Source organism: Enhydra lutris, unplaced genomic scaffold (assembly GCF_002288905.1).
Source record: "Enhydra lutris kenyoni isolate GAN:26980312 unplaced genomic scaffold, ASM228890v2 scaffoldscaffold22, whole genome shotgun sequence".
Lineage (NCBI taxonomy): Eukaryota > Metazoa > Chordata > Mammalia > Carnivora > Mustelidae > Enhydra > Enhydra lutris.
The window spans coordinates 5,149,458-5,159,352 of record NW_019154106.1 but is presented as its reverse complement, the minus strand read 5'-3'; the positions used below and the strand labels follow the sequence as shown (position 1 = coordinate 5,159,352).

The window sequence follows — 9,895 nt, the reverse complement described above, 5'->3', positions numbered from 1 at the left end:
TAAGGCAAAAATATGCGATGAGCAAAATATCAACATTTAACTTTATTTATGATTATTTTAAAAAGCTTTTATTTATTTATTTATTTTAGAGGGGCACCTGGATGGTTCAGCTGGTTAAATGTCTGACTCTTGGGTTTGGCTCAGGTCGTGATCTCAGGTCTTTGGACTGAGCCCTTGGGGTCTGCTTGAGATTCTCTTTCTCCCTCTGCCTCTTCTCCTCTCTCAAATAAATACATAAATAAATCTTTATGTATTTATTTGAGAGAGAGAGAGAGACAGTGCCCAGGGGGCTGGAGCAGAGGGAGAGAGAGAAACTTAAGCAGACTCCATGCTGGGTGTGGAGCCCAATGAGGGGTTCAATCTCACCACCGTGAGACTATGACCCTACCTGAAACCAAGACTCAGAGGCTTAACTGACTGAGCCACCCAGGTGCCCCCAAATATCAAAATTTTAAGTAAAGACACGATTTGAGTTTGCATGACTCACCTCACTCATCTCACCCTCGTCCAGCCTTGAGCAAGTTATGCAAACTCTCTGTGCCTCAGTTTCCTCATTGTCAGATGGAGGTAATAATAGTATTTCCTTCATTGCATTAGTTTAGGATTAAATGAGTTCATGCATATGAAGGAGCATAGCACAGGGCCTGCCATATATAAACACTCAATCCATATTAGGTAATACAGTTTAAATTAAGATCCTTAACCCTACGGACACTGTCTCTGGATGTGGTACAAGAAGGGATCCGTATTTATTTCACTGTAGGGTGAAGCAGTTTTCCCCAAATCACAGACCAATCAGTTCTTCCTCTTTTTAAATGGTGGTGCCACTTTCATCATATGTCAAGTATATGGTTGTTGACATAAGTATCTATTTTAAGCTTTCTTTTGTGTCCTTTGGTCTGCTTGACTAATTCTCCATATCACATGCTTTTTATTATTATGGTCTGCAGTGTGGTTTAAAATAGAACAAGCCACCCTCCTCACCACCCCCTCTGCCTTCCGGTCACTTTTTTCGAACTTGACCTAGGTTTTCATGCACCTTTATTCTTTTACAGAAATATTACAAAAATTTTTTTCTATGTTCTTCAGAAAACATCTCAATTTTCACTGGGATTTCAATTATACTTCTACATTAATTTCAGGAGAAGTCAGTTTCAAATGTTAAGCTTTTCAATTCATTAAAAAGGTATGTCATTCAAGTTATTCGTGTCTTCATTTGTGTCCTGAAAATATTTTCTCTCCAACAAGTTCCAGGCTATGTTTTTACTTCCTAAATACTTTCTGAGTTTTATTTCTCTTGTGAACGGTACCTTATTTTCTATTACACCTTTTTATTGGGTTATTGGTAGTGTGAAGAGTATTATTAATTTTTCATAGCTTTATTTTTTATACCCATAATACTGCAGAATTCTCTAATTTGTTAAAATAGTCTGCCCGTAGATTCTATTGAATTTTCTATGTAGATGTAATTACTCTTACAATTTATTTTTCTTGGTTTATTGCTTTGGCCAGGACTTGTAATACTATGCTAAATAGCATTGTTGGTAGAAAGTGCTAGTTGTCTTGTTCCTGATGTTGAAGGGAATCTGAAACTTACTCCAACATACTTAATCACAAAGGGCTTTTTATCAATCTGACAAGGTTCCTTTTTTCCTAACTGTAAGTTTTTGTTTTTGTTTTAAGATTTATTTATTTATTTTTAGAGAGAGAGTGAGTGAGCAAGAGCAGGGGGAAGGGCAGAGGAAGAGAATCGCAAGAAAAGTCTCCACCACATAGGGAGTTGGACGCAGGGCTCAGTCTCACTAGCCTGAGGTCTTGACCTGAACCATAATCAAGGGTCAGACGCTCAACGGACTGAGCCACCTGGGCGCCCCACCTAACTGTAGTTTTTATCATAAATACTCATAAAACTTCATCAAATGCTTTTCCTGAACATTTTGAGATAACCACAGGAGTTTTCTCCTTTAGTTCATTGATGTGATGAATAATTGATGATGTGATAAATGATTCTTACATTACTGGAATGAACTGTACTTGATCTTGATGGGTTTTTTTGTTTTGTTTTGTTTTGTTTTAAGAAAGTTTTAGGGCACCTGGGTGGCTCAGTCACCATCTGTCTTTGGCTCAGGTCATGATCTCAGAATCCTGTCCTGGGATGGAGTCCTGGTGTCAGGCACCCTGCTCCATACGGAGTTGGCTTCTCCCTCTCCCTCTGTTCTCCCCCTCTGCTTGTGCCCTCTCTCTGTCTCTTTCTCAAATAAATAAATATAAAATATTTTTTAAAAGTTTAATTTTTAATTGTCAGAAAATACACAAAAAATTTACTATCTTAAACATTTTTAAGTGCACAGTTCAGTAGTGTTAAGTATATTCACGTTGTTACACAACCAATCTCTAGGACTTTTTCATATTGTAAAACTGAAATTCTATACTCATTAAACAGCAAATCTTCATTTGCCTCTCCCCCACCAACCACCATTCAACTTTGCCTCTATGAATTTAACTGTTCTAGGCACCTCATATAAATGGAATTATATAATACTTGTTTTTTTGTGAACGACATTCACTTAGCATATTGACGCATTTTTGTGCACACTAGTGGTTTCAGTTAGCTTAATATTTCATTTAGTATTTTTTATATCTATGCAAATCAGTAAAACAGGCCTATGCCTTTTTTGTCTTACAGTATACTTATCTGGTTTGGGAATCGAGATTAAGCTAGCCTCAAAATATACTGGTCAATTTTTCCTCTTTTTCCATTTTCTGGAACAATTCATATAAGACACAGGCTTCAAAATTGCTTCAAAATTTGGCAAACCTTAGCCGTAAACTTCCTGTGTTGGTATAAAGCAAAAGCAAAAACCAGACAAACAAAGCACATTTCCCTCTCACCTTGGAGGTCCCATCTCTCTCAGGGGACCATGTGGGCAATGAACCAGTGTGAATGTCTGAAGCACTTAGCACCTGGGTCAGAGGGGAGTTAGGAGGGTAGGATGAAGACATGACACAGGCCTCAAGACATTCCCCTTCCTGGAGTGGGGAATCCTTTAAACTGGGGGAAGAGGGGCGCCTGGGTGGCTGGGATATTTGGGCATCTGCCTTGGGCTCAGGTCATGAGATCCAGGTCCTGGGATGGAAGCCATGCGGAACCCCATGCCAAGCCCCATGTCCGGCTCCTGGCTCGCATCAGGGTCTGCTTCTCCCTCGCCCTCTGCCTCTCCCTCTCTCAAATGAATCAATAAAAAATCTTTAAAAAAAGTAATAATTGGAAAAAGGCTTATAACGCTATTGTTCACAGCTAGTTTCCAGAAGCCAAGAAAAACCTTGTTTTAGTCCCCAAAGTACCTCACTTTTATCAGCCATGTATTTCCTAACATTTATTATGCACCTACTGTGTGCCTGACACTGTGGATTCAGGGGACGACTCGCCCACTCCTGACACCCACAAAGGGAGCTTACTGTAATCACAGGAATACGGAAACCCTCCTTCCCCTCTTTCTTACTCCTGGTTTTATTTTTTATTTGTCACTTATTTATTTATTTTCCAAGAGAAAAATCCAGGACCCAAGGGTCACTATTGTGCTAGATATGAAAAAAGAAAACTAAAGGCCAGAAAGGGATACACAACAATAGCAGCTTTAGGGAGCAGTGTTACGAAGGGAATCCCCCGCATTCTCCGAGCCCCGCAATGCCGTTACCGTACTACAGCTTTAAGCGGGTTGGGTGGGGGAACACAACCACGTGGGAAGGCCAGTCCAAATCCATTCAAGGACAGGACTGCTAGGGACGCCCCGCCCAGCCCCGCCCAGCCCCGCCCAGCCCCTCCCGGCCCCGCCTAGCAGACCCTGGCCCCGCCTCTCCGATAGGCCTCCCGGGACCTCCCGGGTCAGACCCGCCCCTGGTCACACCCGCGCGCTCTGCCGCTGCGCAGACAACCAATCACAGGCCACCTCTACGTTTAGTCCCTTTTTGGCGTCTGCCCTCAGCCAAAATGGCGCCATCTCGGAAGTGGCCGAAGCGCCAGAAGTTGCCGAAGCAGGTCCGGAAGCTGCCGAAGGAGTCCGGAAGTTACCGAAAGAGAGCAGCGGGGAAGGATGGCGGATGTCATCGCAAGACTCCGGGAGGACGGGATCCAAAAGCGTGTGATACAGGAGGGCCGAGGAGAGCTCCCCGACTTTCAGGATGGAACCAAGGTTCGTACGTAGCCCCCCTTTCCTCAACCCTTCTGCGGCGCGGTGCGCATGCGAGGCGGGAGGAGGCCTTAGGCGAGAGGTTGCGCATGCCCAGATAGCAGCGGCCGGTGACTCTACTGCTCACATGCTGAGCTCGACGCTGGTTGGTTTAAATTTAAGTAGGGGGTGAATTTGGCTGTGTCTGCCTCGCCCCGTGGCTTGGCCGTATGGCCGCATTGGTCCGGGAAGCCGTCAGTCATCCTCGGAAGGTTGAGGGGGTTTGGCTTCAGTGTTTGCACACACCGGGCGCTGGAGGAGACCCAGAGCAGGAGACCTGGGACCTGGGAGGTGCTCCGGCACTGGGGAGGAGGCCCCGGGGCCTCTGGGTTGCAAGGTTCAAGTTCTTTTATATATGGGAGGGCCTTCTGAAAACACTTAGAGCGACTCCCATTGTTAGATGGGGAAGGTGAGGCCCTGGAGTGCGCAAACCCATTTCCAGAGGTCAGGTCTACCAGACTGGAGCTTGTCGGCAGGGGTTCGTACTGCTCTCGGTGATGTTGCTCAGGACAGATATGGGCTGGGAAATCAAAGACCCCACCACCTTCCTCCTTTGTCTACCCAGGCCTCTCCAGCCCCCGCCTCCTACAGGCTTCCCTGTTTCTGCTCGTGCAGTTCCCTTCTCCTGGAGGGCCTTTCCCAGTTGCCATTTGTCGGTAGAGTCAGGAGCTTCCAGGGGCAGCCCCTGGGCCCAGCATAGCAGTCACACAGAACATGCATATTGAACGAATGACCAAAGATCCTGGCCTAGACTGGGACACCAAAAGCCAGAGCGTCTGTGAGTGAATGCATTGTCCTCGAGCTACCAAGGTCGGGCAGGTAAAGATCCTAGGCTGGCCCAGTGCGAGTGCCCTGAGAGCAGAGGGAAGCTGCATCATTCTGGCCATCGGGATCTTTTCAGTGTGGAGAGAAGAAGTGTGGGTGTGTGCACGCCCCCAGGGGCTGGGGCTGGGGGTTTGATGGCCTTGAAGAAGGTCCTGGCAAAGGAGATTCTGGATGGAACAGACCCCATAAGGAGAGACATCATAAAGATAGTGAAGATAGGAGAACAGTGGCACCAAAAACGAGGGACAGGTAATATCAAATAACAATCCCCAGCGTAGACTGAGGGCTCACAGTGAGCCCTGTGCTCAATACCACACAGGTTTATTTCCTTTGATCCCCACGATGCAGGATGGGTACTATGGGGGCCTCCACTGTACTGATTTGGAAACAGAGTTCAGGGGTGCGGCCTGGTGTGGTGGGCAAGAGCGTGGGCTTCTCTACCTATATCCTGCCAAGGGTTCAGTCTTCAGATCTCTTCTCTCTGCACTCACCCGCAGATGCTCTCCCCAGGCTCATCCCTAAAAAACCCTCCATGCCTGGACTACTCCCCCATGTGTATTTCTGTCTGCACCTCTTTCTTAAACCTGATATCTAGCTCCCAACTCACTGTCACCCCTTGGATTTCTGGTTGGCTGCTCAGACTTGACTTGCTGTGTCCAGTCCTTCCCCATCTCGGTGAAGGGCACATTTGGCCTTCTGATTGCTCAGACTAAATCCCTCCCATTCTCCATGGCCCCTCTGTTCTCTCACGTCTTGGGAATGCACCCAGGATCTGACCATTTCACACGGTTTCTCCCATTGCTGTCCTGGTCCAGGCCTCTGTTGTCCCCCCCAGGCCTACAGCTCTCACCCTCCTGCATCTGCCCTCACCCCCCTGGATTCTGTTCTCTCATCTTGGCAGCATTGGAACCCAGGTCAGATCCTGTCCCTCCTGTGTGTGGAGCCACCCAGAGGAAAAACACGACGTCCTCACCACAGCCTCCAGGCCCTGCGGGATCCGTCCCCTTGACTCCGATGACCCCACAGTGCCCCCCCTCCCCTCGTTCACTCTGCTTCTGCCACACCGGCCTTGATGCCTCTTGAACACACCACACCATCCCCTGCTGTTCTCTTGGCCTAGAAGGCCCACACCAGTGTCCTAGCCCACCCTCTGTCTGGCGTGCTGTCTCTCCTCCTGTCTTCAGATTGCTGCCTAAATGTTGCCTCCTCAGGGAGTGCCCACCTCCCGTGTATAATGTGGCCTGTCTTACTCGGCTGTATTTTGTTTTCTGATCCATAGCCCCTAGCTCCACTGTCCACAGTGCACTGTTTTGTTTTGGCTTCATCTCCTTCTTCTAGAAGTTCCACGTGAACTCCGTGGGCGTGGGAACTTTTGTCTTTGTTTACTGCTGTGTCTAGCACAGAGCTCAGGCCCATAATATGTGCTCAGTAAATATTTGTTGAAAGAACGTTTGGTGCCAGAGTGCTTGGGAGCCCAGCCTGTCCACCCCCTATCCGTGTGACTTGGGCCCCTCACTTCCCTCTCTGTGACTTAGTTTCTGCCCCTGGGCAGTGGGGTAGAGGTCAGGTGGTGACCCTTGGGCAAGTCCTGTGCCCTGTGCTGTCTGCAGGCTCGGAGCCAGGCTTGTCCTTGGGGGCTTGGTGAGAGCCTGTGCCCTTGTCTTATCCCACATGTGGCCTGCAGGCCACGTTCCACTACCGGACACTGCACAGCGACAAGGAGGGCACTGTGCTGGATGACAGCCGGGTGCGTGGCAAGCCCATGGAGCTCATCATTGGTAAGAAGTTCAAGCTGCCTGTGTGGGAGACCATCGTGTGCACCATGCGTGAGGGGGAGATCGCCCAGTTCTGCTGCGATGTCAAGGTACCTGGCGTCCACTGCCTGTGGTGTCTGTCCTGCCGTTCCCTCTTCTCCATCCCAGGGCCTGTGCCCTAGCTAGGCTGCCACCAACTCCCTCCAGTGCATCACACCAACAGGATCTTGGGGTCCTGGCCTCTTCTGCCTTCTCCTCTTCATGAGCCAGATGGCAGCCAGGGCCCTGGTTCTCAAATGCAAATGACCCGCACAACTGCATCTTTAATCCTCTTGGACCCTAGTCACTGTCAGACTCTCACGTGGCACTGCAGGGTCTGACTCATACCAATTTTCCCCTCCCACTCACCTCCCTGCCTTTCTTTTCCATTCCCTTTTTCTTCTTTTTTTAAAAAAATTAATTGTATTTAGTTATTTGACATAGATCGAGACAGCGAGAGAGGGAACACAAGCAGGGGGAGTGGGAGAGGGAGAAGCAGGCTTCCCGCCGAGCAGAGAGCCCGATGAGAGGCTCTATCCCAGGACCCTGGGATCATGACCTGAGTTGAAGGGAGATGCTTAATGACTGAGCCACCCAAGTGCCCCCTTTCCATCCCCTTCTTGGCCAAGATCCTCCCTCATAATTCGGAGTGAATTCCTAGGGTCACAACTCCAGGAAGTCCTCCCTGACTGCTGGTGTTTGGCTTGAAACCCTCCTCTGGTCCTCTAATCCCTCATGCCCTGTATGGCAAGATCTCCCTGGGTCTCAGCTACTGCAGAGCAGGGACTGGACCTGTTTACCTTTAGCTCAAAACGCTCAGCACCAAGACTTAGGACTTGTTTGCTGGCGAGACAGATGTTACTCTAGGAATCTGCCCCCATATAGACAGTAGGGGCAGTGAGCAGAGCTGGTTGGACTGGGGTGGGGGCAGTCTGGTTTCCACCATCTGAGCAGTTATTCCTAGTGGAAGGTCAAAGGCTCGGTCCTCTATGCCTGGAGGTCTCTGCCAAGGGCTTTGAGTTGCTACCTTGGCCCAGACCTGAGATAGGCCCCGAATGGGATGGGCTGGGGCAGGAGAGAAGGAAGAGACGCTGAGAACAGAATGTGGAGGGAGGGACCTCAGTGATGGTGAGAAGTCCAGCTTGTGGGCTACCCTCGGGGAGGAGGAGGAAGAGTCCACTGAGCTTGGAATGGCCGGGAAGCTGGGTTGACTGTGACAAGGCGTGTTCGTGTCGGGCATGGCAGGGGTGCTTGGTTGGGTGGCCAGAAAGTATGGCAGGAGCTGGGGACTTCTCCAGAACAGAAGGCTGGGATGCCAGAGGATTCCTGAGAGAAAAGCCCTCCTGCGTGTTGACGGGGCGGGGCCTGAGCCAGTTGCTGGCTCTCTCTGGGCTTCAGTGTCCTTTCCCAGATGGTGATGCGGCAGGGGCTGGGCCCTCTTGGGCATGGCAACCAGGCAACCCACTCGCCTTTCCGCAGCACGTGGTCCTGTACCCGCTGGTGGCCAAGAGTTTACGCAACATCGCGGCGGGCAAGGACCCCCTGGAGGGCCAGCGACACTGCTGTGGCATCGCCCAGATGCACGAGCACAACTCCCTGGGCCACGCCGACCTGGACGCCCTGCAGCAGAGCCCCCAGCCTCTCATCTTCGACATTGAGATGCTCAAGGTGAGAGGCCGCTGAGCCCTTGGGGCCTCACGGCAGGAACAGGCCCGGACTGCCTGCCCGGGGCTGTGGGCTCTGTGGACGGACTGCTGGGCAGGGAGGTCGGAACAGGCAGGTACAAGAAGGCCTGGCGGGACTCCAGCAGTCCCTGAGGGTCCTGCCCCTGCCCCCAGAGGTCTCTGTGAGGGCGGGCTTTTTGCCACCTTGTTTATGGCTCTAGTCTGGGAAGCTGGGTGGTGCTGGGCAGGTAGGAGTTGCTACGTAAACGTTTGTTGAGTGATCAGGGAATGAACGAGTGGTTCCGCTCCTGGTGTCCGGGGCCCAGAGGCTGAGAAGCTGAGGTGCCCCCTGATGAGGGCCGCGCTCTGGCAGGTGGAGAGCCCCGGCACGTACCAGCAGGACCCCTGGGCCATGACGGATGAGGAGAAGGCGAAGGCAGTGCCGGTCATCCACCAGGAGGGCAACAAGCTGTACCGTGAGGGCCACGTGAAGGAGGCCGCTGCCAAGTACTACGACGCCATCGCCTGCCTCAAGAACCTGCAGATGAAGGTGCGGCCCGGAGGCGGGGGTGGGGGGGGCGGGGAGGAGGAGCCTAGGGACCCGGCCCTAAGCGGCTTCTGGCCTCTCCCTGCCCCCATGTCCCCAGGAGCAGCCTGGATCCCCTGACTGGATCCAGCTGGACCAGCAGATCACCCCGCTGCTCCTCAACTACTGTCAGTGCAAGCTGGTGGCCCAGGAATACTACGAGGTGCTGGACCACTGCTCGTCCATCCTCAACAAGTACGACGGTGAGCGCCGGTGCAAGCCCGAGCACATGTCCTCCACCTGGGCGGGGCTGTGGGCTCCGAGAGGCCAGTGACAGAGGGACGGTGGTGTGGGGCTCGGGGTGTGGTTGGCATCGTCAGTTGGGAGGGGTCTGACCCGGGAGGGGGCCCCAGTGCCAGAAGTCAGGCCGGGCGGCGGGCTCGTCCCCCCACCCCCCACCCTCATGCCTTTGCATGCCTGCTGCCCGCCGGTACCCCTGCAGACAACGTCAAGGCCTACTTCAAGAGGGGCAAGGCGCACGCGGCCGTGTGGAACGCCCAGGAGGCCCAGGCTGACTTTGCCAAGGTGCTGGAGCTGGACCCCGCCCTGGCGCCCATCGTGAGCCGGGAGCTGCGGGCCCTGGAGGCACGGATCCGGCAGAAGGACGAAGAGGACAAGGCTCGCTTCCGGGGCATTTTCTCCCACTGATAGGGCCTGGCCAGCCCTGCCTGGCCTGCCTGCCCCTCTGCTGCCGCCCCTGGCCCCCCTGCCCCCGCTGCGTCCCGCTTCCCTGTATATAAAGGCCGTATTTATCTCTTCCTGGACCTGCCGAGCTAATCCATTGGGGGAGCCAGGCTG

General features: G+C 51.9%; 1 protein-coding gene across 2 annotated transcripts; it reads left to right on the top strand.

The window, feature by feature from the left end:
- The first annotated feature begins 3,889 nt into the window (after positions 1-3,889).
- LOC111150229 (aryl hydrocarbon receptor interacting protein) lies at positions 3,890-9,859 on the top strand. Of its 2 annotated transcripts, none has more exons than XM_022507652.1 (6): positions 3,890-4,193; positions 6,739-6,918; positions 8,327-8,515; positions 8,885-9,061; positions 9,159-9,300; positions 9,540-9,859. In XM_022507652.1, exons 1-6 carry the CDS (start codon positions 4,095-4,097, stop codon positions 9,743-9,745), a joined length of 993 nt encoding a protein of 330 aa, XP_022363360.1. In that variant the 5' UTR covers positions 3,890-4,094; the 3' UTR covers positions 9,746-9,859. The 2 variants fall into 2 exon arrangements, with proteins under 2 accessions (XP_022363360.1, XP_022363361.1); XM_022507653.1 differs by having other exon boundaries at positions 3,996-4,193; positions 9,159-9,292; positions 9,540-9,848.
- The last annotated feature ends 36 nt before the right edge of the window (positions 9,860-9,895 follow it).